Source organism: Ambystoma mexicanum, chromosome 5q, assembly GCF_040938575.1.
Source record: "Ambystoma mexicanum isolate Mex_15411 chromosome 5q, UKY_AmexF1_1, whole genome shotgun sequence".
In the NCBI taxonomy this organism is placed as follows: domain Eukaryota; kingdom Metazoa; phylum Chordata; class Amphibia; order Caudata; family Ambystomatidae; genus Ambystoma; species Ambystoma mexicanum.
This window is the reverse complement of record NC_090933.1, coordinates 680493711-680521162: the sequence shown is the minus strand read 5'-3', so window position 1 is coordinate 680521162 and position 27452 is coordinate 680493711. Positions and strand designations below refer to the sequence as shown.

Genomic DNA, 27452 nt, shown 5'->3' with positions numbered 1-27452 from the left:
GCGGATGATTGTTCTTCCTGCCACCCAATTTTGCGTATTAACCTGGATAACAAGATAGTGGTGAAATTGTTGGCTACAAGGTTGGCCCCTCTGATGGAAAAATGCATTGTCAGACCAATCTGAGTTTATCCCGGGACCCTCTACCGCTTATGGGCTGAGGTACATATTTGGTTTAATGTCAACAGTGTGTCAGGATGATCGTATGGTGGTAGCACTGTTGGATGCAGAGGAGATGTTTGACTCTGTGGATTGGACCTTTCTTTTCACGGTCTTGCAGAGAATGGGGATGAGAGACAAGTTGCTATCCATGGTCTCGTTGCTTTACGCTTTGCCTAATGCTAAAACCAGGGTGAACGGCCAGTTAACATCTGTTTTATCATTGGGGAGGAGCACCCGACAGGGGTGCCCTCTCTCATCCTTGTTGTTTTCCCTAGCAATTGAGCCATTTGCTGAATTACTGATAGTCACATATATAGAAGGATTCAGCTGTATTGTCATAAGGTGGTGGTCTCGCTCTATGCGGACATAGTGATTTTTGTTAAGAACCCGCAGGACAATATAGCACCGCTTATGGCGGATGTACTAGATTTTTGTGACTTTTCCGGATTAAAAATAAATGCTACAAAATCTGTGCTTTTCCCTCTCACCGACTCTACTGATCAGTTTGACAGGGGTTTTAAGTTCCAGTGGCACATGGACGATATTAGGTATTTAGGGATTGACGTGGCTCGCACTCCAGAGGTGTTATATCAGCCTAATTACTTGAGGGTGTTTGAGCAGGCTAGGTCGGTCACTGGGAGGTGGACCTCAACCGCTATGGCAGGATCTTGTTGGTGAAAATGGTTTTGCTACCTCGGTTTCTGTATGTTTTCCTTAATGTGCTGCTGGTAGTGCCCAAGTCCTATTTGCGTGAAGTGCAGTCAGTGTTATCCTGGTTTATTTGGGCGGGTAAACAGCCCTGAATGTCTTGGCAGAAGCTGGTTGCGCCATTGGAGAGAGAGGGTTTAGCACTCCCCGATTTGGAGGCATACTATGATGCCGCTCAGCCCAGGTTTTTGGTATATTGTTTTGGTAAGGGGGTGGACAGGAGACATGTGGAGTTAGAGCAGACCCTTGCAGCACCCTTCCTACTGCGAGCAGTCATACTGACAGCTCCTGGTAGACCGTCTAAGTGTCAGAATATGGTAGAGTTGACCTGCAGAGCATGGGGGCATATTGAAGGGAAGGGGGAGGTCCTCTACACGCCCGAGTTACCGGTTGTCCACATCCCGGGTCTACCATTGACAGGAGAGCTTGGATATGTGCAGTGTATGCAACGGATGGGCTTTTCAAGTTTGCGGGACCTATCCCAGGAGGGGCAGTTCTTGTCAGAGTGTTGGATGGGTAGGGGGTATGTTACATCTTTGGAGGTGTTCCTATATTTCTGGCTATGAGAATCCCTGAAGGGGTTGTTTCCAACATTCCCAAAGGAACCAGAGAAGGCCTCTATACTATGTGGGACGATAAAGACTGAGGACACCAGGAGGATAGTGTCCACTTGTTATAATAAAGTGTTAGAGACTCTTGGGAGTTGGGCGGAGTCATTCAGGGGAAGTGGGAGATGGCACTAGGCACAGCTTTCACTGATGAGATTTGGCGGTATTGCTGTGTGCATTCATTTCAAATACATACATCAACATTACTACACTCCCTCGGTTTTACACAAACCTTTCCCTGAAACCACATATCAATGTGTCAGATGCCGTCAAACTTCCTCCATGTGGCATTGGGGGCGCCCCCCCCCAATGTATCGCTTCAGGGAGGCTGTGTTTGAGGTACTGAGTGACATCATTGGGGAGTTGGTAGACATTACACCAGAAGTGACTTTATTGTGGTATACTAAGCAAATTGCTGGTAGTGTACGGAGGTTAGCTGGATTGTTGTTACTGCTGGCAATGAGGCGGGTGGCAGTGGTGTGGGGGAGAGCTTAATGTCATACAAAAGAACGATGGAAATAAGATATTCTTTATTCTAACGAGATGGAGACTGAAAAGGGGATGGTTGTTCTTCCTTGTGCTAAGCCTAAAGACATTTGGGACCCTTATAAGCAATATTTAATTGCACAGACACTATTGTCTGAGGCGTACAGTGAAGGAGTACCCTGAACGATTGATATTGAAGACTAAGGGAGGATTGATGGGGAAATGAAAGGAAGAGGGTTATGATATGGTATTTGTAACGCGCCTATACACAAGTGTTTCAAGGCGCGACGAGGCAGGGAGGGAGGGAAACAAGGGGAAGACAGACAAACGATCCTACTAGGCCAGGTGTCATTCAGATCGCGCAAGTGCAGAGGTAAGGGGAAAAGGAGAAAGTGCAGGGGGAGGAGGTGGGGGGAAAGTGCAGTACAAGGTAAGTAGCGTAATAAAAAATAAATAATAAATAAAAAGGGCCAGCTGGTGGCAAGTGCGAGGTAAGTGCAGAGCAAGTGCTGGGAAGTGCTGGGAAGGGGGCTGTAGGGATACAGTGACAGTCCCACAGTGCAGGGGGAGCCAGGGAGGCAGTGCAAGTGGAGAGTGGCTGGGCCCTGGACCGAGGTCGCTGAGAGTGGCCCAGATGCAGGTTTAGTGCAGAATTCAGTGGGGAGTTGAGAAGGTTTAGCAGGGGAGAGGGAGAGAGAAGGCAGAAGCGAAGAGGAAGGTTTTGAGGTGCTTCCGGAACCGGAGATGGTTCTCCTCAAGTTTCAGGGAGGCAGGAAGGCTGTTCCAGAGGGAGGCCCCTGCTGCGGAGAGAGATCTACCCCCAGCTCGTTGCTTAGAGAAGCGGCTGACCATGAGGGAGTTGGTGACGGATGAGCGAAGGGCTCGTGAAGGAAGATATTTAGGAAGAGAGAGTTGAAGGTATTTAGGCCCCAGGCCCCAGAAGGCCTTGTGGACAATGCAGAGGGTTTTGAACTTAATCCTCGCAGCCACTGGGAGCCAGTGAAGAGATTTCAGTCCTGGAGAGATACGGTCCCTGGGCTTGAGGCCAAGGACAAGTCTCGCAGTTCTGTTCTGGATAAGTTGCAGAGGGCGGAGAGTGGAGGCAGGCAGATTAAGATAGAGGCTGTTGCAGTAGTCCAGCCTTGAGAGAACCAGGGCTCGGGAGACAGTGAGCTTCTGGGGGAAGGAGAGGAAGGGAAGAATACCTCTGAGGAGGTGCAGCTGGTAGTGTGACTTCTTAGAGACGTCAGATATATGAGGAGAGAAGGAGAGTGTGGAGTCGAAGATGACCCCGAGGTTTTTAGCCTTGCAGGTGGGGGCCGGAAGGGGGCCAAGGGAGGCCGGCCAGAGAGCTGCAGGGAAGGAGGGAGTGGGTGCGCCGATGAGTAGAATCTCAGTCTTACTGGCGTTAAGGCAGAGGTCATTGGCGGCACACCATTCCTGGATAGCAGACAGACAGTCAGAGATGAGGGAAGGAGAGGAGGAGGCCGAGGGTAGCCTGAAAATGAGCTGGGTATCGTCCGCATAGCACTGGAAGTGGGGGCAGAGAGCGGCGATGCGGTGGGCAAGGAGTGCCAGATACTGGTTGAAAAGCCAGGGAGAGAGGTTGGATCCCTGGGGGACACCACAGGTGGAGAAAAAGATGTCAGAGAGGAAGGAGCCCATTTGGACCTGGGAGGGTCGACCGGAAAGGAAAGAGGTCAGCCATGCCAGAGCCTGACCAGTGATACCCAGGTTATCACGGAGACAGTTGAGAAGGATGGCATGGTTGACAGTGTCAAAGGCAGAGGAGAGATCGAGCAGAATGAGAACACAGGGAGTGTTGGAATCGAGGTTCAGGAGCAGGTCCTCACGGATGTTCAGGAGAGCAGTTTCCGTGCTTCTGGCCGCTCTGAAGCCGGATTGATGGTCATGAAGATTACCAACAGATTCAGCATGGAGGTTAAGCTGGGAGATGGCCAGTTTCTCCAGGAGCTTGCCCAGGAAGGGAGTAATGGAGATTGGGCGATAGTTGGCCGGGCAGGAGGGGTCGGAAGAGGGTTTCTTGAGGAGGGGGTGCACAAGGGAGTGCTTGAGGGGGGATGGGAAGACTCCAGAGGCGAATGAGTGGTTGCAAAAGTCAGCCAGGGCAGGAGCCAGGGAGTCGATGTGGTCCTTGATGGTTTTGGAGGAACAGGGGTGAACCTGTTTAGACGAGGCTTTCATAGATCGGACTTGTCTGGAAACCTCATCAGCAGAAAAAGGTGGAAAAGCAGAGAAGGAGGGCGGAGGGGCGGCTGCAAGAGAGCAAGAGGAAGAGCCGGGAAGAGAGGGAGGGAGGAGAGAGGAGGAGAGCGAGGACAGGATGTCCTGAGTTTTTGAGATGAAGTGCGAGGCCAGTGCAGTGCAGAGGGCCTGGGAGGGGACAGGAGAGGTAGAGACTGCAGCAGGAAAGTGTGACAATTGGAAAGTGTGTACAGGAAGGAGCACTGTGAGATGGGAATGAAAATGTATACATGGTGTACATATGTTTTCTATGGAGATGAGGGAAGTACAGGGTAAATGGACACTTGAGGGGGGACTCACTGAACCACTGTTTCTTTTGTGTAGTGTTAATTGTTGAAAACAAACAGAATGTCAAAAAAGGTTGGTGTTCTTCTCAACTATTGCATGTCTAAAAAGGATTGAACCAGAAATGATTTAGAAGTCCCGGGCCAGGAGTAAAGGAGATGCAATGCAGTGGACTGCAGTGATGCTGGCAGCTCATATTCATGTACTACAACGTTTTGCCTGGCCATCTGTGACTCAATCTTGACTCAATCAAGTGTAGTTTGAAAATACTTGCTTCAGCTAAGAAAAAGTAATGCCTCGAAAGATGTGATCAAGTTCATCTTCTACAAGTCCTTCATAAAGAAGAGGTGGAGGAAGAACTGTATGCATCATGGGCACCAATAACAAAAGACATACATCCAACAACATGCTAATATGAACCTGCTTTATTAAAGCTTACCATTTCTGTCTAGAATAAAATTTGATATTATTTTAGAAAAACTTTGAAAGCAATGTTTATCTCAATTAAAATAAACTCTGAAATTATTTGACGTTTCAAAATATAATCTTATATATTTATATATTTAATCTCTGAATGAACAGCACCGTAACAAATTCTAAATTAATTGTGAAAAAGTATGTAAAGAAATATACAAAATCTAGTTAGTCAAGATCATATGCAATGCTAGGTTTTATTTTTGGTTCATATGGCCAATTCCTTTTTTTTAAATATTCATGCTTCTTATGGAAAGCAATGACAAAGTAAAAAAAAGTTTGAATTCTCACTCTTTATCGCTATTACCTAATCTTCCTCCACATGTACTGCTATGATACAAGAAGTCAAGACACAGGTAGAAAGGGTGATCATGTTAGAGCAATGTAGGTTGTCATCTGGTAATCCAAGCAGGAAACATTTCAGGATGAAAACATTGTAATTATGCAAGGAAGCTAAGAAAGTGATGCTCAAAATCAAAAAAGTTATAAAACCAGTGCATATGATCTTAAAAGGCTACTCCTCTAAAATATCAATTTCTAGTTGGAGCATCTTTCAACTCATCAGGTAGTATAGTTGTGCTAGAAGAAAATAAGAATATGCAAAAAACTTTCTTAACACTGATATAACAAGATAATTGCATAGTTACAAAAAGTACATGAAGTTACACTGAAGTGTTATAGCACATAATACATTGACATTTGCAAAGTAATACGGCTATTGAAGCAAAGCAGATCCTGGAAGATATACATAAATGTAAACAGATAAGCACATGTTAGAGACTTTGCCTAATGTACAGATTAATGTCTTTATATAAAAATACTTCAGTCACCATTATAAATTTGAAATCCAAACAGAGGTGTAAACTTTGAGTAGGTTTTATAGATGTTAATTCTATGTTAAAAAGGCACTAATGACACATATGCAAAGTCGTGTCTGTAAAATGAAGTTTGTTTTTCGCTTTGTACACTACTATGGAAACAAGTCTTCAGAAGGTGGTGCATAAGAAAATCCAACAAACGCATCATCTGCTTCCATAACGCTGGCATTTACTATCGAGAAGTCCGAGGATACACATACGGAATATGGAACCATTTCTTCAGTAAATTCTGCATCAAAGTTACCAATATCATCTGGGCCGACCTAAAACATGAATGCAAAAATGTTTCGTTTTTAGTACGTGTTGAAATAACTCAAGTTAGGAATTTGTATTTAATTGATGCTTCGTAAACAATGTAAGCAATCAAGGATTGTTCTGTATTTACAGTTAATAATCAGGACAGGCCTTTTCGGAACAGTTTTTAAGATATATAAACAGAAGTCCCCATCTCCTCAAGAACGCCTAATTTTTAAAAACAGTTATTTATCAGTGATCAGATGTGTGAAAACAACTGAGCTTGAACTTCCGTTCCTCAAGATGGAATATTTATGTATTGATGTAATTAATTTGTATTAATTTCAACGATGTAAACCAAATCACAAACACCACATTTGAATACTTTAAACTGTAAGCAAAACAATATCCTCAATTTGTATTCCTAAGAGCAACCCCTAAAATTTAATACATTTCAAATCAAGACTCGAAGATGTGAAACATCAACAAAGAAACAGAGAAGGGAATCTCAGAGCATAATACACCCTTGCACACTCTGTGGTTTGGTATGTTAAATCACAGGATTAAAAGTCTGTCGGGTGTTTTTGCCACCCAAGATGGCTTGAAGTAGAACACCACTGGAATACATATTAGCTGGAAAGTAAAGTAGAAAGAACAAAAAATATTCCAACTCATTCTAGTTTATATCCTCGATTTACATTGTGCTCTTCCATAAATCTGTCCTTTCAATATGGGACCCCTCCATTTTCTGACAGTAATGCCCTGTTTTTTTAACCTATATACGTCTTTCTACTGCATAGTTCTAGACAAAACCACGTGTGTTAGTCATAATTTCATCAATGTAAACTTGGCAATTAATATCAAGTAATACAACAGTTTTTGCTTGCTACTGTTAAACTTAAATAACTATCCCTATGATGCTAAAAGGGGCTTATCTGATTTTTGTTCGATCTTTTAAAGGGGCTACCTTCCTATCTTTACCAGCAAGGATCAAGCGACACATGTGGCCATCATATTTATTTTATTAAGTAAGCATCTTCTAATCCACATTTTGGGCCCGTTTGTTATAAAAACTGCAAAAATTGTAAATTTTCTTAGGTTTGAAATAAAAATGAAATAATGTAAAATGCAATGCGTCTTCAAGTAAGCTGGTATACATACTTATTGAGCCAAATCAATCTTCAATCATTTTATCAAAGTAGATTTCTTTTCTTCTACCAATTAAGATTTTGTCCAAAATGATTTTGATGTTCAAGTGCAACATTCAATTATTCTATAAAGATAATAGATTATGTGGCCAGATGTATTAGGACAGAGCCTGTTTTTCCATTCATACGTCAGTTTCCAAATCCAACAACTGCTGGACTTAGAAACACAAAATGTACTTAAAGTATATTGGGCCTCATTATGAGTACGGAGGTAAGTGGTAAAATTGGTGGTAACACTGCGGAGCGGTATGGTGGGGACTCCCTGCCACTGCTCTGAGTACAATTCCAATACTTGGGCACAGTTGGTGGCCGCCTGGCGCTTTGGCTCTAGAGTGCAGGCCCCATGGGTGACTAACCCCACGACATCCCCAGCAACACTATTGAACGGCCCCACAGACATTACCCAGGCCGGTACGGGATAGGCGGGTGGACTCCCGGCCCGAGCCTCATGCCTCGGGCGGGAGCAGTAGTTAGAGACTGGTGAGCGCGGTACAGGCGCCAAACCGGAGACCTTTCTCCACTCAGAGGTGACTTGTATTAAGCCACACAGCCGTACATGTTGATGTCCACTTAAACCTCATAAGACTACATATATGAATGGCGGATGCCCACAGTAGGCCTGGAGGCTGACCTCGACGTAAGGGATTGATATAAGTGGCTATGATCGCCCTGCCTGTGCTGTCCTCAGCACTGCTGCTGGCCCGGATTGCTGTACCAGCACAGGTGCATGGGGGAACAGCACTCACTGGAGGCATAGTGGCGAGAACCCAACCAGGAGGTTAATCGGTGCATTAGACCCTAGCCTTTGACATCCTTTGCCAGTGCACGCTGCCGCAGCTTATAGACACTGCAGTAGTAAAGGGGGATTGCACAAGGCGGCTGAAACCGGCTCACACCGGCTCACACCGGTATCTGAAGTTTGCAGAGCATCCTGGCTTGGGATATGACAGTTGTTGCTCCCCTGTGCACTGCAATCAATTTATAAGCCATGGACATCCTTGTAACCCTTCAATCCACACCACAGTGACACGCCATGCCCAAAGGCGCTAATAATAAAAACAAGAAGATGGGCCCCATGGACTCCTTTACCGGTCTCAGACCAATGGCGGCCTCGGCTTCCATGCCCCTCAGCCCCGCATCCACTGAAACCAGCGCGTGCAGTTCCAGGGATGGCCACCTACTCCAGACAATTAAAAATGGCTTTCTCGCCATTAATGTTAAACTAGACGACATAGTGGGCACAATTGGTTCTCTGAAGGCAAAGGTGGAAAAGGAAAGCGCTCGTATTATGGAGGCAGAATCATGCATTAGCACGAACGAAGACACACTTCAGCGACATGACCACGCACTAAATACCATGCAGGTGGAGCTCACGAAAATGACCAACAAATGCAAAGATTTGGAGTCCAGGTCGAGGCGCAACAATATCTGCATAGTGGGCATCCTGGAGGCAGCATGTAAAGGCCCCATTAAACAGTTTGTTGAAAATCTCCTGAAAGATGTGTTTGACCCCTCAAGATATCACCACAATTCCTGGTGGAAAGTTCACACCGGACACAGGTGCCGCCACCTTGCCCGGGAGCTCCACCAAGAACTGTGATAGCCCGCCTGCTAAATTACAGGGACCGAGACACAATACTACGACTTGCAAGAGAGAAGGGCAGTCTGCAATTTGACTCCAATACTATCCATATATATGCTGATTTTGCAACTCGCGTGAAGACACAACGAAGATCATATGATGCGGTGAAACGCTTGCTCCGAGCCCGTAAGGTGCCCTACTCTGATGTTCCCCGCCAAATTGAGGATACAGCACGGTGGGAAAGCTCATTTCTTTGATAATCCTGCACAGGCGCTGTCGTACGTGGAAGCTTTAATTCCTATTCCTGCCCGGCCGGACCCAAATGCACCCGGGAATGGCGCAATGAACAATATGGACGACAACGACTGAAAGGCTTGTGGCGTGCGCCAGACTCCACCGTCTGACCGGTGCATACAACTACAGCAACAACGTCCGACAATCTCAACCCTGGGCACGTCGAGCATAGCAGCAGGCTAAAGGCTCCAGACATTGCCCCCCAAGGTGTATCCAAAAGTTACTATGGGGGAACATCACCGAGTTGGGGTGGATGGTGAGGGAGGGTGGTGGGGGTATAGATGGGATCTGGGGATGTTGACTGTTAAAGTTCAAGTAGACTGGGCTACGGTTCACCCAGAAGAGTTAAGGGAGAAAACTGTAAAATCAATGGTGGATGGCTAACAGATGGAGTCCTTCAGGAATAGGCCCAGAGAGGGCATTGTGAACTATCTACTGACATTTGTACTATTGCAACGACATGGCGTATTTGGATCATCACAATCCTAATATAATAATGTTACAGGAAACTCATGCACTAGACTCCATACACAAATACATGGCGCCAAAATGGGGTGACAACAGGTTTTACACAAACTACTCGTCATAGGTGAGAGGGGTGACACTAATGATACATAAGAACGTCAACTTTAAGACTAATGTGACACATATAGACCCGGAGGGCAGGTATGTAGTGGTATCCGGGACAATTAAAAATACACCAATAACTCTAGTTAACACCTACAGTCCTAACACGGACGACCCAACATTCTGCGTTAACGTCGCAACCCTCATAGGCCAAAACCCCGATATCCCAGTTGTGTTGGGGGGGGGGAGATTTTAATACAACTTTGGACCTCTCATTGGACAGATCCAGCACTAGGGCCTCCCTTGCCATCCAACAGATTATGACCCAATTCGGTCTGATTGATATATGGCACACACAACACCCAGTTCCGTCCGATTTCACCTACTATTCCTCTGTACACGATACACATTCAAGAATAGACCTCTGGCTCCTAACTGTACATTGGGCTGGCTACGTCCAAGAGACAAAGATTCTCCTAAGGACATGGTCTGACCACTCACCTGTGTTTCTTGAGATGCGGCCGAGACACTCCCCCAGACCACCGTACACATAGAGGATGGCTCCGGCTGTACTACTAGATGACCCCCTAGCAGAATCACTCAGAGTTGATATAGAAACATTCTTTACGGAAAATGAGGGCACAGTAGACAAATACGCAACAATCTGGGAAACATTTAAAGTTTGACTCTGTGGGGTAATGATCGCTTCAACATCGGGTACTTTAAAAACAGTTTGAAGGTAACTAGATAAAACCGAGCGGGAACTTCGTGACCTAGAAAATCAGTATGGGGAGACACATAACCGTGCACTACGTGGTTTAATAAAAGGCATCAGGCTGAAATTCTGTGAGCTGGCTGGCCAGGAGACCTGGCATATGACACAAAAAGTACAAGCCAGGTGATAGGGGAGGGTGACCGTCCCGGCAGACTACTGGCGGGCATAGTCAGAGGGGAACGTGAAGCACAACACATCGAAGGAATCACCAAACCTAACGGTACTACTACTGTGAACCCTGAGGAAATTAATTATATGTTTAGACAATACTATCAAGCACTATATAATAACACTGACCGGGTGTCAAACGAGGCAGTGATGGAGTACCTAGCATGCACTAACCTCCCTACGCTGGACAGGGCGTTCAGTGAGAAATTGTGTGGCCCAATTACTGAGGAGGATATGGCAGAAGCGATATCCTCCCTAGCCTCTAGCGAGGCCGACGGCATCGGCATAGAGTTATACAAAAAGTATAAAGATATCCTGATCTCCAAGTTACTAAGGGTATCGGAGGAGTCCTGCGCGTACTAGGGTGCTACCTCCTTCGCTTAATGAAGCGGTTATAACAGTTCTGGCAAAACCAGGTATCCCCCCAAATGAAGTGTCCTCGTACCGCCCGCTCTCCCTAATAAATTTGGATGCGAAAATGTTAGCTAAAATGCTAGCAAATACACTGTTGCCCCAAATGACCACATTGGTGCACCCAGACCAATCGGGATTTATCCCCGGGCAGATCCACGGCACTAAACCGGAGAAGATTATTCAGAACAATGGCTCAGATCAACCCAGATATTCCAGCGGCAGCAATGGTATTGGACGCTGAAAAGGTGTTCGATTCCGTGTCGTGGAACTTCCTATTCGGTGTCCTTCGACACATGGGGCTTGGTGACGGCTTCTGTAAATTAGTTAAACTACTTTACAATGATCCCAAAGCCAGGGTTAGAACCAATGGGAACCTATCAGCAGAAATAAAATTAGTTCGGGGCACCCGCCAGGGCTGCCCGTTTCCCCCCTGCTCTTTGCGCTAACAATAGAACCCTTTGCCAGCAGGATACGGGAACATCATGGACACAGGGGTATAAGAATATTTGGGGCCCGCAGATTATATCACTATACGCTGACTACATCCTAATATACTTAAAGTACACCGAAAAAACATAGGACCCATACTTGCAAAAGTCGATACCTTTACCATGCACTCGGGATACAAGATCAACACCCTAAAATCAGAATTGTTCCCGCTAACTAATAGAACCACGAAGCCTAACCAAATGCACAGGATGAAGTGGGCCGAGGATACAGTGAAATACCTGGGAGTCGTGGTGGCAAGGTCTCATAAAATATTGTATGATAAAAACCATCTCGATTATCTCAGTAAACTCGAGAACAAACCCCATTTGTGGGGTAAGTTCCCTTTGTCATTAATAGGACGAATAGCCATCTTAAAAATGATAGTGGCACCTAAACTCCTGTATTACTTTACTACTATCCCCATAGGGCCGGGAAGACAGTTCTTCGATACCCTTAGAAAGTTTTCGGTAGGATTTGTGTGGGGCGGGAGAAATGCACAGGCGGAATGGGGTTCCCTCACAACACCATATGACATGGGGGGACTGGCAGCTCCCAATTATGAGCCATACTACCTTGCGGCCCAAATCCAATACGCAGGCATGTGGTATGACCCAGATAACGTATACTTGCACGTTAACTTGGGAGAAACAATCAGCAGCACAGAGTGAAATAAAGACCACCCTTGTAAGTGAACATAAACTGGACCCATGTCCCTTTGATCCGCTACATACGACGCTGGATGCATGGCGGCGATTACTGACCAAATTGAATATCACCAACTCTTACACTAAACACATCCCACTCTGGGGCAACCCGGGCCTCCCCACCACAATGGATCTAGACATACGAAATTCCTGGGACCCGAACATGAAATTAGGCGACCTCTTCCGTGAGGGAAGGTTTGTCACACTGACCGAATTTAAAAGAAAGATTGGGGATAACCCTGTTAAAACTTTACTGTATTATCGCATGCAAGCGGCAGTGTGCAGGAAATGGCAGTCATTCCCAACAGAACCCATATCCAATGAAGATCTAGAACTGATTGTACAGCCAGACAGTAAGTGACACTATCAAAACTGTACTCTATGATTCAACAGGGAATGCCACACTCTAGCACCCTAAGAGAGAATTGGGAGGAGGATACACAGACAACAATAGATTAACACAAGTGGGTGAAGATCTGGCACCTGACCAGAGAGGTATCGCTGAACGCCCGGCTGCGGCTGATACAATACAAAGTGGTTAATCGGCTACATTACACCCCCAAACACATAACCAGGTTTAATCCACAACAATTACAACAATGCCCGAAATGTAAGTCTGAGGACGCAGACACCATACACATGTTTTGGAGCTGCCCCCACATAGCGGAATTCTGGCAAGACGTTGCATCAACACTTCATGAAATGTTGGACATAACCCCGACAATTCTCACTCTCAAATATTTACTGGGCGATATAGGCAAAACTAACATTAAAATCCATAGATTGTTTAACCTTGGCTGCCTCAAGAAATGTATACTGCAAAAGTGGAAGGCAAAAGAAGCGCCAACATTGAGACACTGGTACCACGAAATGGCATTTGTGAATGACAGTGAGGTAACCTTCATACAGACAGTAACAGCAGCAGCTAGGCCCAAAGACATATGGGCTCCATACCGCTCTCACATGCAGAAACTATCTGTAAATAATGAATGAAGACCATTGGTGTCATACTGATAGGAAACTACATGAGTACAAGAATGTATGTTCACAAATTCTTAGAAGTCTGATTTGTCTAGTATGATAACGCACTGATAACATATTGTGTAATGTATGGACCACAGTCTGTCTCTGCCATATGTTAAATAAAGTTTTTAAAAAAATGCGATAGACCTGACATACCCAAGGGTAGCAGATATGTCAGGATGTCCTTAGGTTCTAAGCTGAAAGGGTCATGGCCCTGTGAGAAACCAAGGGGTGTCTCACCCGCTAGTCCTCAGGAACTTGTCATCCAGGTGGCCAGGAAACGGCCATTACTTTTGGATCCAGTTCCTGGGGGTGGACCAGTGCGGGAGGATCACCTGGATGAGGGGTCTTCAGGGAGTGGGGGTGAGACAGCCTATGGTAAGACAGAGTATTCCCCCCTTTCCCGTACACCTAACCCATCCTATTTCATAGGATTCCCCGATGTTCCAACCCCCAGCCCCCTTTCCACACAAACACTGGACTGAGGAAGAGGGAGACCGAGAGTAACAATGCTGACGCCTATACATCGCATTGGACATGTCCCGCTAATTGGGCCAGGCAAAGTCAGACACTTGACTCTAAGTACATACATCTTATACCAATTAGTTCTCCTCACATGGATAAACAGCGGAACATAAAGACACACACTGAGCAAGGTGGAACACAAGTAAGAGCAGAACTTCCGGGGCAAACGCAAACCTACTGGAGCAAAGCAACAGACCAAGGGACGAGGGCCGCGGATAGAGAACTGCAGGAGTACCCTACAAGAGGTTGTTGCCTCCAAAAGGCTGCAAAAGATACGTGGGAAAGGCCAAATCCCAAACAAGAAAGAAACATTGCGTTCCAAGGACGCCAGCGACCCTCCCGGGTGAACAGCAGAGTTGGGGAGGCGAGGCCAAGCATGTGGTACTGACCTTGACTCGCAAATTGGAAGAAAGTAAAAGACAAAAGAAATGCACACAGTCAGTGAGTTGGCAAGTGACGCGAGAGACTGGTGTGTGCTAAAAAAAGAGTGAAGTGGCAAGATTATATCACAAAAGTGAAGGCTGCACGCGTGTGGATGAGATGCGTAGAAAGGCGCACCTGCGAATGAACTTTGAAATAACGATAGCTGGAAAGTCAGCGATACTGAGTAACGGAGTGGTCAGGCGACAGGAAGTAGCCCACTCGAAAGGCTTTGTGAAAGGTAGAAGGTTGTCTCTATAAAGTGAATGAACTGTAAAAGCAAGGTAATTGAAGTTAATCCTGAGAGAAGGGGAACCTGAAAAGCTGCATGTTGAACTGTGGTACATAATACAGTGAACTACTACCCAGACCAGAATGCACTGGGGTAAATAACATAGGAGTGTGAGTTGAAAGCTGGAAAGTCGAAGTGGTTCTGCCGAGGCCTGTCACCGAAAACCACACCCAATCGAAAGTATTTGACATCAGGAAACGGTCCGAGCCCGACTGAGGGAGACTGGAAGTATAATACATTAGGGGAAGGGAACCCCTCAAGGATATGAGTTAAGGTTGGGGAAGGGAACCCCTGCAAGTGGTGTGAACCTTTTGCTGTAGAAGGTCTGAGCCCAACGACAGAGTGGGACCAACGTGAACTTGTGCTGTAAGAGGTCTGAGCCCGACAGAGGAACTGCTGTGCACTTTTTGTTAAACTGTGTTTGTGGAAATTGGAAAGCAAGACTTTATTGTGGAAGGACAGGCAGGCCTCGATTCATGTTTGGAATTACCTTCTATTAAGAGCTGGACCCAGAGTGTGTCTTCTTGTCTACAGGGACCGCCTTACCCCGTGCTATCCAATGTGGGGAGGAGAGCTGACTCGGCCACATTTATTCTTTTTGAACAATTACTTTCCTTTATATATATATTCCTTTTTGTACTAGGTATAGGGCAGGCATTAGGATTTTGTTGGTATAGGACGTTTTGATTTGAGACTACTCCCATCCTAGCTATTGGGCAAAGTAAGAGTTTCTCCAACCCCATTGAAACTATTAAAGGTTTTACAAATTGTACCTTTTGTGTCGAGTGTCATACTTGTGATACCATGCCTCCCTTTCAGCCCTAAGACACACACCAGCACGAAAAGTGTTTCCATGTACTCTTATAACATGCCAGCGTGGAAGCAGCGTTGTCCCTAGCCAGAATGTCTTTACAGTTTTGCAGCATCGGAACATCGCAGCACTATCTCTACCAGCAAGGGTAGGAGCCAGGCCACTAGGTTCACGGAGGCCGGATCATGGTGCAGCACTGTGCCGTCGCTCCTGGAAATAAGATCATTTAGAAGAGGTATCCTCATCGGCGGGGCCGAAGACAAGGCGAGGAGATCAAAGTACCAGAACTGCCTTGTCCAGTCCGGAGTCACTAAGATCACTCTGTATGGATATTGTCTGAAAGCATTTAACATCTGGGCCACTAAGAGGAGAGAGAAAAGCGTACAGGAACTTCCCATGCCAGGGAAATGTATAGGCATCCCAAGCTCTTTGGATGATGTAACCTGCTGGCAAAGGCCACACACCTCTTGTTGGCCTAGGTGGCAAAACAGTGGATTTGCAGGTTGTCAGATTGATGGAAAATCCAACAAAGTTGAGACTTGTGTAGCTCCCATTCGTGGCAGGAGTGGAGTTCCCTGCTGAGTAATCCGTAATGGTGGTCTGAAACCCGGAATGAGGACCATGTTCTGATCCAACGCCACAGTGCCTGGGCCTCCGCTGACAGAGCAATCTGGTCCCCCTCCCCTCCCCCCTTGATTGCGGATATAAAACGGTGAGGTTGTGTTGCCGGTCAAGATCCGGACCACCTGAATGCTGAATTGAGGGAGGTAGGATTTGAGGGCCCAAAACACTGTGCATAGCTCCAGAAGATTAATACCCGGCTTACTGCGCAGGGGGTATCCATGTGCCTATACGGGCATCTTTATGTTAATATCACAATAATAACATGCAAAATTGAACATAATTATGCTGTAGCATACACTAAGGCATGTCACAAAGTCACAGTAGACACAGTAGAACAGCACGCTTCGTGCACTCTCTCAGTGCATATGCAGGTGTGTGCGGTGTCTAGTATTTCACCACTTCCTGAGGTGGGTGGGATGTCCTTACCTCCACCAATGGAATTGCAGACGGCTCTGTGTAGGAAGGTTAAGTGACAGAAGCAGTAATCCAAATTAGGTACAATTAAGTGAAACGGGGCAAGCAGCAGCAGAGCCCACACTGGAACAGCACTCTTTGTGCACTCACACAGATGTTTTTCAGTTCATACAAAACATTGTTCAGAAAAGAAGATTTCTCAGCTCTTCTGTTAGCCTCTTCAGATACGCTGGTAGGCCTCTGTATAAATCAAATGCCTCAAGTTCTCCAAGTGGAGGAAAGGTTTCCTTATTCGTTTTCTCCTACCTTGACCACTTTCTCTCTATTGGTTCTATATTTTACACAGGTTGATCAAACCCCCAGGTTCCTTTCTCCTTAGGATTGTATGAATTTCACTTGTTTCTCAAGGACCCTCCAGACCCTTCTAGCTTTCACTTTTATTTTAACCTATCTGATGGTATATGTCCTTCTGGGCAACATTCAATACTCTAGGTGAGCATCTAAACCTGGAAGCACTGGCTACACCTAAAGTTCACAACTTGAAACCAGTTTGGCTTGCCTATGCTGATAATTTTTTAATATTTGATACCACACCAATTGGTCTTCAGCGGTCGATCCATGCTTTTCTAACAAAACTAAACTCGTACATTGCACAAATAAGAAAAAAGTCAAAACATTTAATTGGCGAGTTGGTCAAGAAGTCCTTGAGAGGGTCAAAAATGTTATATATTTGGGATTTCCCAACTTTATCAAACAGCATAAAGTGGAAGTCAAAGAGTGGCTAATGTCCCGTGGGGTGGTGCTAGGTAACCAACTTCTAGCTATGGCAGTTTAACGCTTTTGTTCTGTGTGAAATTCTACGAGGGAACAATTGTTCCAAAACTCTTATATGGCATTGAACATTTACCATTGTGGGCGCATGATTCTTTGTCTGTCATAGAGAGTAAAATGTGGAGAAAAGTCTTGCAGGTACCAAATAGTGTTCCTTTGGCCGCTGTCGGGTATGAGTTATGCCTCTACTCACTCAGAAGTCGTGCTCATATATGTATCCCTCTATTACAAAATCTTGAGTTCAGTGAATGCGTCTTGCTTATTCACTGATCTAAAAGGTGATCATTAGTGAAGGAGGTGAAAGAGCTGGTTGACAATCCGACTAAGGTAAAACAAACTCTTTAGACAGGATTGGGCCTCAAAAATTAATTTGTTTAATTCCCATGAATCATTAAAACATCCTAGACTTCACATCAAACCTGCTGGTATAATGGCCCCCTACTTAACTATCTATCCCCATCGACCTAAGAGAAATAAGACTTGCCTCCCGGACTGTCTTTAAACATAACTCCCCACAACACACGAATAACGTAGAGGCTATCGAAACCACCAAGAATTAAAAACTAAGAATCCTAACTCACCAGCCTCTTCTAAACCCAATTGCAACCAACACGAAAGACACCATTCCACAGCAGTCCCAACACGAGGACACTCACTAACACCCATATCACAAAAACTCAACCCGATGCCACCACCACTGAAAGGAGCTTTAATCAATGTAAGATCACTGGGAGCACACGCCATCGACATATAGATCTCATCCTGGAATACGAACTTGATCCAGATCTGATCGTCCAGACACCACAGGTGGAGGAGTAGCCATCATTTCAAAATCTTCCCTCCAGCTCAGAGAATGCAAAACTGAAACCCTACCGGGGTATGAACTACTAACTGCCAAATTAGCCATCGACTCAAAAACCACCAACAACTTTCTAGTAGTTTACAGAGCCCCAAACTCCATCAGTAACCCTGATACCGACCTACCGCTCCTCATCTCCCCCCTGCTCAAACCTAACACCAAACACATTCTCCTGGGAGACATCAACCTATGGTTTAACGATACCTCCGATCTCAAGGCCACTGCCTTCCACAATGCATTTCTAGAAATGCAATTCTTGCAAATTGTTAATGCCCCCAACACATTCTAAAGGACGAATCCTAGATTGGATTCTTACACTGAATACCACAGTACTATTAGAAGAAATCCTAGAGATTTCCTGGACAGATCACTTCCTCATCAGATTTAATATTGTACTCACCAAGAACCCCATACCCACCAACACACCTTCCGTACCCATGCTAGCGAGAAACTCTAAGAAACTTACTGCTGAAAACATAGCCCCGCTGCTTGACACCTTGATCAATGCGGAACCCACAGATGAATCCAACCCAGATAACATCTCGATACACTATCACAGCTGCCTCAAAACTGCCATAGACAGCATAGCGCCTCTCAAACTTAGAAGCCCCAAGCTTAAACGCAGCAACACATGGTTCAATAACGACCTCGTTGAACTAAGAAGAAAAAAACGAGCACTTGAACATCTTCATAGGAAAAACACCACAAATGAGTCCAAAAAACAACTTGAACTTATATCCAAAGCCTACAAAACTGAACTATGTACACAGAAAGCCAACTCCCTCAACCTACGTATCACCAATGCCACCTCCAATAGTAAAGAGTTATTCTTTATCATAAGAGAACTAGAAACCCCATCATCCCTCCATGCCTAGTTATTGCAGACAAGGACTGGCGTACCACCACCAAGGACGCACTAGCATCCAAAATAAACATACTCCAAAACAAAATAGAATCACATAGAAAACTCCTACTACCCATTTCTGAGCCAGCACCTCTAACACTGGCACCCGATAACGTTCCTGAATTTCGTTTCACACCAGTGAACACTGACTCCGTGATCAAAACTATAGCCGCACTCAAACCCTCCTACTGTAAAGGAGACAGCTTCCCATCCAAACGAATTAAGGACTGCGCCCCCATATTAGCACCCATCATCACCAAATTCGTCAGTGCCTCATTCAAGACCAACACAGTCCCAAACAATATCAAAGAAGCCTGTGTCACCCCACTCCTTAAAAAAACATAATTAGACCCAGCTACGCCAACCAACTACAGGCCCATTACCACAGTGCCCTTCCTCCTCAAAATAATAGACAAAATCGCATAAACACAAGTCCAAACCCACCTCGAAAATAACCAGTTACTAGGGGAAAGACAATCAGGCTTCCGCCCCAGACACAGCACAGAAACTGCTCTACTGGATCTAAAAAAACAGATGGACGCTATCAGGGGTTCAGGGAAACTATGTATCCTATTACTTCTAGACCTATCCGCAGCCTTCGATTTAGTAGACCATAACAAACTGCCATACGCTTGCCAACAACTTTCATTTCTCAAAAGAGGCCACAGCCTGGATCAAATCATTCCTTGCAGACTGCACATCGAGAGTAGCCATAGGTGACGTAGCTGCAGACCCAATCACAGTCCCACTAGGAGTTCCCCAAGGCTCATGCCTCTCCCCAACACTTTATAATGCATACACAAAATTACTCTTTGCAGCTCTTGATACTATGGGAGTAAAATATACCAACTTCGCAGATGACACTCAAATCCTTATCCCCATCACAGGCAACCTCGAACAGGACACCATCATCATAAACGAAATTTACTCCATCATCCACAATTGGAGGGCGACAAACAGCCTCTCCTATGCCCCATAGGGGAAAGACAGAGAGCCTAATAGTAGGATCCCCAGACCGACTAAGTAAGTTACACCCACAGTATTCAGCCATAGTCATTGACGGTACACCAATCAATATCTCCAAACAAGTCAAAACCTTAGGTGTCCATCTAGACTCTAGCCTCACTATGTGCAAACACATTTGCGCGCTCTCATCCTCCACAGCGTACACGGCTAAACCTGTAGCCCTAAGCAGACCCTTTCTCACACCTCAGAATTGCATTACCCTTGCCAGAGACCTCATACTGGCTAAAATTGACTACTACAATATACTACTACTCGGGACCTAAAAAGAAAACTTAAACAAATTGCAACTAATCCAGAACAAATCCCTCCGAGCAGCTCAAGGCATAAAAAAGAGAGACTATATCTCTCAACACAGAAGACAGGCCCATTGGCTACCCATACAAGCTAGGATCTTACACAAAACCCTCACCATAGCGCACAAATGTATTGCAGGTATAGCACCTAGTTACCTCAACCAATGCCTAACCCGTAAAACCTCAGCCAGAACACTTAGATCAAATACAGACACACAATTATGCATCCCCCATTTCAAAAACGTCAGAACAGTTAACTCCAGTTTCCCAGTAACAGCCCCCAGAATCTGGAACTCTCTCCCAGCCTCCATCTCAAATGAGCCATCCTTCCCCCAAATTCTAAAAAGTACTCAAAACGGCTAAACTATCCACGTATTGTCAGAAGGCAATCCTGTAACACCATACCATCGATGAAGCCCTACTTTGCCATGTAACGCCACACAATTGCCTTGTGTAAATTATCTAAAGAAACAAATGTCTGTATGCTAATGTCTATGAAACTTTAACTGTATGTTAACAAATATGCCTATATGTACCAACTAAGAAGTAAGTAATATTGTAACCTACGCCATGATACCCTAAGGTTTGGGCGTGTAACCAAATGTGATAAATAAATAAATAGATCTGTTAGGTGTTTATCAGATTTAGATGGAATTTGATTTTAACTAGGGAGGTACAGATTCGTTACAGTTAACCCACTGTCGTTTTTGTAATTTTATAACGCTGTAGAAACTCTTGAGCACTTATTGATCCTTAGTCCTGAACTAGAAAGCAAGCATGAATTATATTTTAGGCGATTTTTATCGCTACTGGCTTTGGATTCCCATGATACTCTTTGGCAATTTTGACTCGCGAGTAGAACCACTTCCTTGGTTTTAACGGTCACATTTTCTTTTTTCACTGAAATTGGAGTGAGATTCTTTTTTTATATTTATTCTCTCCTCTGATTGATCTTTTAATGAATTTTGTGGTATCAGATGTGTTTTAAGTTAATTGATGACTAATTCCTTTTTTTTACTTTTGTATTTTGAGTGTATTTTAATATTTTATATTGTTATGAAATATTGGAAATAAAATGTTCTTGTTGATTTGTTAAAGGTGTTTAAATAAACCACATGAGAATAAAAAAAATACTCTGGTTTCGAGGGCTCCCGTAACCCTCCTCGTCAGTTTCTTTCTCCACCACCTCGCCACTTTTTTTCCATTGATTCTATGTTTTGCACAGGTTGATTGAACCCTCTCTAGGTTCCCTTCTCCTTGAGGTTTTAGCAATGTCACTTGTTTCTCGAGGGCCCTCGTGGGAGATGGCGTCCTTCTCCACAACGTCACTCTGCAGGTTTGCTTCCGATTCTCTGCCTCTGCCCGACTCGGCAGTCTCTGCAGTTTTCACACTCCAAGCGGAGGATTCGTGCCTCCCTTTTAACCTGTATCAGCATAGTTTCTCGAGTCCCCGATCCACCACGGTTGCAGCATGGTCACGTCACCAGGTAGGACGGTCCTTTCGTCTCTGTCTATTATTTCTCTTTTTCAACCTATTTGGCAATCTCTGCGGAGATCACTTTCAAAGTGCAGAATTCATTCCTCCCTCCCTTCTGTTCTGGCCTCAGAGTAGCTTCTTGGGTCCCGGACCCACCACGGCTGCCGCGTGGGCACGCCACTAGGTAGGACGGTCATTCTGTGCCTATCTCCCTCTCGGCTGTGTCACCTTCCCCAGGCTGGCCTTTCAGCGTATCTGCTTTTTCACTGTGTCCATGCTATTCCGCCCCACCTGGACCTCTGCACGCAGAGGTTTGTACCTGTGTAGGATTCGTCGTCCTCCATTCAAGGTTCCTCGTCCCTTTATTCTCGCTGTCCGTACATCAAAGAGGCGTGCTGCTTTTCGTCAGTTGCTGAGTTCAAGGGAATGCCAGTATTACCTTCAGCCAATGATGTAAAAGCAATGTCAATATTTGTTGGATACAAAACAGAAATAACATCAGTCTTTCTATTCCCATATATGCGGCCAGTCTTCTTCAAAGGGGGTTCCTTGTAGGAATGAGAGTCCTGGTCCCCTAGAGGGGAGTCACTGCGAGTGAGTTTGCGCTTGCCCTGACCAATAAGGAGAGTCTTGCTTAATGGGCTCACCTCCCTAGTCTCAAAGGGGGTGGCTACCCCCTGGGAAGAAGGTATGAATTGTCCAGATTTGTCACATTGTTTAGCATGCTACCACTGCCTCTCCCCAATAAACTAAGGAAATACAAAGAACATTTAACTTCATGTGGGAGGATGGAGCAAATTCCTGGATCCCAATGCCAATACTTACATACACGGTTATTAACTGGAAATTTGGATTTCCTAAAGTGAAAAAGTATCATGCAGTTTATATGCTGCGTGCTCTACATCATTGGATTATAATGATCCACATACTGCTCTAATCTGGACATTCATGGAGAAGAACTGTGTAGACCGGATCACTCTAGATTGCCTTCTTACAATGGATACATGTCTATGCATCACATTGGTTCCTCCATCTGTACGTCACACTATCAATGAATGGAAGAATATAAACATAGAAATGGGTGAGAAATATTTGCTCACCAATGAGTCTTGCTTATGGAGTAATCCTGCAATTCTATCGGAAAACAGAAAACTGAATAGGCCATCTTGGCAGTCAGCAGGCATATGGAAATTGAAGGATGTTATGGACAGACTCTTATGATTTTGGCTAACTCGAGATACAAGATTTGTTGTCTCCCCTCACCACTATAATCGACACTAAATGCATGACCCACCAACCGGGACATTTGAACCTTTGATTGATGAAAAGAAGGATCACAATGGCAGACAATCTGCCCTGAGCGTTAGTAATGATGTGAAAGGACTTCTGGCCTTCCCACTGACTGCTCAACGAATAATCCTACATCGGACCTCCCTATTCCAGGAGGGGCACCTCCATGTCTAGGGTTATCATCTGAATGGGGAACACCCCACCCAAAAAAGGTTTGTCAGGACCCACCCCAAAGGAGGTCCTTGCTCACCTGTAGGGGTGGGGGGGAATGTCCCTTATGTACCCCGTTGAACTGGGACCACTTGCTCATCATGAACCACTGTTGCGTCTGCATCCTTTGTCGTACTTTTGGAACTATGAATATATAGGATGACTTGATTTCTTGCATTCTCAATGGCTACTGTGGTCTGAATGTTTGTCACTCTCTCTGGAAGGGCTTTGGGGGAGCCATACCTCGTATCCAGGACTTACTTCCCATATAAACTGTTGGCATTTGGAAGGGGTTAGAAAGGAAGACTTTAGGCTGCAGCTACCGATATGGGACAACATGATAGACCCGGAAAGTACTAGAAGTCTTTACAGGCGGACAATGGGAGAGGTGAGGGGCGGAAGGGGTGAATATAAAGGGCTGGGGAGATCTATACTAAGATGGCAGATACATGGGATTTGGGAAAATATGCGATAGGAGACAGATGAAGAAGACAATGTTTTTGGCAAATGCTTGGCTGGCTGCACTGGGCAGGTTTTTCAGTGGAACCCCTGATGCACACTGTAAATAGGGCCATTATGCCATTCTGGAATTAGGGGGGGGGGTAGGCGTCTTTGTATAAAGCTTGCCAAAGACAGACTAAACGTACACAGGGGGCACGAGAAAAGTGGGAACAAGACCTTCGAAGTCCACTGAGGGAATCGCGCCTTGAAACACTTGTGTATAGGCGCATTATAAATGCCATAACATATCAATCTGAGTGGAGGAGGGCATGTATGAACACAAAGGATGTGTCCCCTGTAACACGAGTTTCAAGTTGATCTAGTATAAATGCCTGCAGCAGGCATATACTCCACCAGCCCTGGCGCACAAAATGAATATGCAAGCAAGTACCAAATGCCCTAAATGTACATGTGCAACATATGTGGCGGGATTAATCCAAAGTGCAAGCACTATGAAAGCAGTTCTGGGGATATTGGAGAGGTTTACAGGATGGAGCCTGCGCTTGTCAAAGAAGGTAGGCCTTTTGCGACTAATACCCGTAAAGAAAAATAGTAAGCTGCACAAGAATTTTATCATGCTGGGTGTCGTGCTGGTGAAAAGACTGATTGCAATGAACTGGAAACAGACTGGCCTGCCATCTTTAAAGTGCTCGGCCATAAAAATGATTAAATGCGCAATAGCAGAAAGAGCCATAAAAGTGAGGAAAGCTGAATTCAATTAGTCTGATGAAGTGTACCCCATTTGAGACTCATACATTCTTACATAGAGGCAGTGCTGGATTCTCTGGATCTGATGCCGCCTTGAGCTGGGGTAGTAATTGTTAGATGACATGTGAAGCACGTTAGGTTTCGTTATTAATTGTTCATTATGAAATGACAATACAATATATTACATACATATTTTTTTTTTAAACAAAGGGCGACTTTAGGTTGATGGAGAAACCCAACTCATGGAACAAGGTGCACATCGTACCAAAGTGCTCCTGTGATGATTCTTCTGATCCAGCTTTCAGGAACCAATAATCGAGGTAGGGGAAAGATTTTCACACTCATCCTGTAAATGCGCCACAACCATAGTAACCTTCATGAATAAGCTACAGGCCTTAGAGAAGCTAAATAGGTGCACTGCAAACTGATAGGGAGTGCTTCCCACTTCAACACTAGGGTATTTCTGATGTTTGGTGAGGGCAGGTTCATGGAAATACACATCCTGCTGATCTAAAGACACAAGCCAACGGTGCATGTCCAGAGTTAGGAAGATGTGTACATGGTGACTATCTTGAATGTGTTCTTTTGGAGGAGTTTATTAAGGACTCATAGATCTAGGCTGGCTCTCCATCCTTCTTGGGTACCAGAAAGTCACAGGCATACGAGCCTTTCCAGACCTGCTCTGCTGAACCGCAGCCTTGAGCAAAAACTGAGAAAGCTCCTTAAGCAGGACATGTACAGGAGAAAAGGGAAATGTGAGGGGATTATGGAAGGGCTTTGACAGAAAAGCAAGCAGTGGCTGTGATCTATAATTTGCAGGAACCAAGGGTTTGATGTTATTTTCTGGCAAACTTGGGACAGGAGTCTGACAATGCCCCCCACAAGGGACTTGGGCGATGTCAAGGATAGAAAAAGTAAAGCAATTTATTCACTGATGTGGCAGATGGAAGAACTACTGAAGCCGGATGCCTGCCTTAGCCTACGCCCGAGAAGAGTGGTAGTTCCTCCTCTGCGGTCACTGGCCATACAGAGTTTGACCTGTACCCCAGGTCTTAGGCTGGAATGCATATGGTTGGTATCTTCTGGCTGCAAAAACATAGCAGGGGCAGACAAAATAAGTGACTTGGCATTTATTTGAGTGGCATCTGCAATAATAACCTAGTCCGTGAGAAGGGAAGGTATGTGTACTTGGGATGCATTGATATTGAATCATACAATCATGTACTACCAGGTGTTTTGTCTGAATTTGTGGCAGAGGACATGTGTGACGTCATTAATACAAGCAGACCGCCGTTATGGACACCAATTTCGTTTTTGAGCTCTTAACTGCTTTTAGGATGGTTCTATGAAACATTTGCTAAGTACGTTTTAAACATGATCATATAAGGAATCTTTTATATCTTGTACCGTTTCCGAGATATAGCCTTGTACGTTATTGCTACTTAATCATAGACCTTTCGACTGTATGCTCACTTAATTAGAAAGTTTGAAATAATTTGCAAGTTTCTCATTCAAATATAACATTTATTAAAGCTACAATAGCTATTTACATTTGAAGAGAGAAATTAAGGGTTTACATGTAATCTATCCCAGAGTTCATTTTCATCATCTACAAAATCGTTGTCTCAGAGCTCTTCGTTGCCAGCACACTTACACAGTTCTGTGCACCTTAGTGACTGAGTTTGGCATTTGCAATGGCATTTGCAATGTAAGGAACACTGTCCTTTGACGCATGCATATGATTGATTGTGGTGCACATGGAAGCGTACACATAGTAGGAGAATATTGATTATCTCCCACCCGAATTGTGATGGCTCTGGAGGATTCAGGTGTTGATCAGCGCGTCGCTACTCCATCAGCTGGTAATGAGTCCTTAAGATGTCTGGTATTAGAGAGGATCTTGTTGGCAGCAGATTTTCACTTAGCATCTCTTTTTGTGAACATCCGCCGACACCAATTTCCGAAACCTTTATTTCTGGCGAGTAGACTTGACAAATGAATCGCTCTTATCAATCGTTCATCTTCCTTCTTAAATTCTTCTAGACATCCAAGTCTTCCAAAAGCTTCAAGGTTTTCTTTTTCTAAAGTCTTGAAAACTTTCAAGAAAGATAGTTTTCCCTTCTTCGTAAAGCACCTGGTAACATCACTGTTAGGCATAATTATATGCAGTACCCTTTGGGAACACCACACACAATTAAGACTACAAGTGACAGTACAAATTCACCTTTGGTACAAGCCTGTACTACACAGTTAAATTGGTAGCGATGGCTCAGCAGCCAGACTTATCTCAAGAGTAAGTGAGCAGTATCAGATAGTTACACAAAGGACAGCAATTACTATGAGTCAGGCAAACACTGACTCAAGGTTTTCAAGTAAAAGAATATACATTTATTTCACTCTTCAGTTGTATAACATTAAACTATTATAAGCAGTCTAAAAATCACACTCTTAATACACCATCCAACTTCCCTTAAATTCCAGACAAGTTAAGCTCACAAAATGAAGTGGGAGCAAAATGGCACTCCAGCAATTTAAAAGGGAGGGAAAGACAAAGTTAATAGAAATTAAATCACACCAACAGGTAAGTATTCAGGGCAATTGAACAAGAGGAACTACAGTGATAGAATCAGGTAGAAAAGGCTTAGGGCCAAAGTCAATGGGTCAAAACATGTTTTTGCTCAAGATCACACGGTTCAGGGTAGTTTGCAGTAAAGTTCGTGTCACGGATTCCGGACAAGGTTGGTTGATAGAAAAGTTACTTCAAACAGAAGACAAGGACAAGCCCTCGGATTGGAGAAAGATTTCAAAAACTTTCGCCGCGGCTGCAACAAACGAACAACCGGATTTGGACAGTACCTTAAAACGGAGAGGAAGCTGCAGCTGAGGTGGACATTCCTGGTAGTTCCTGCAGGCTCACGGTTCCTGAAGCGACTGTCGGACTGACAA

The 27452-nt window shown here is 44.8% G+C and overlaps 1 protein-coding gene across 4 annotated transcripts in view; it reads right to left on the bottom strand.

Moving 5' to 3' along the window:
- Positions 1-4918: 4918 nt before the first annotated feature.
- SGK3 (serum/glucocorticoid regulated kinase family member 3) overlaps positions 4919-27452 on the bottom strand; it is a 1805260-nt gene continuing 1782726 nt past the window's right edge. For all 4 annotated transcript variants that reach the window (XM_069621138.1, XM_069621137.1, XM_069621136.1 and 1 more), the window contains one exon: positions 4919-6126. In XM_069621138.1, coding sequence (XP_069477239.1) covers positions 5956-6126 — 171 coding nt within the window. In that variant the 3' untranslated portion in view covers positions 4919-5955. The remainder of the gene's footprint in view (positions 6127-27452) is intronic.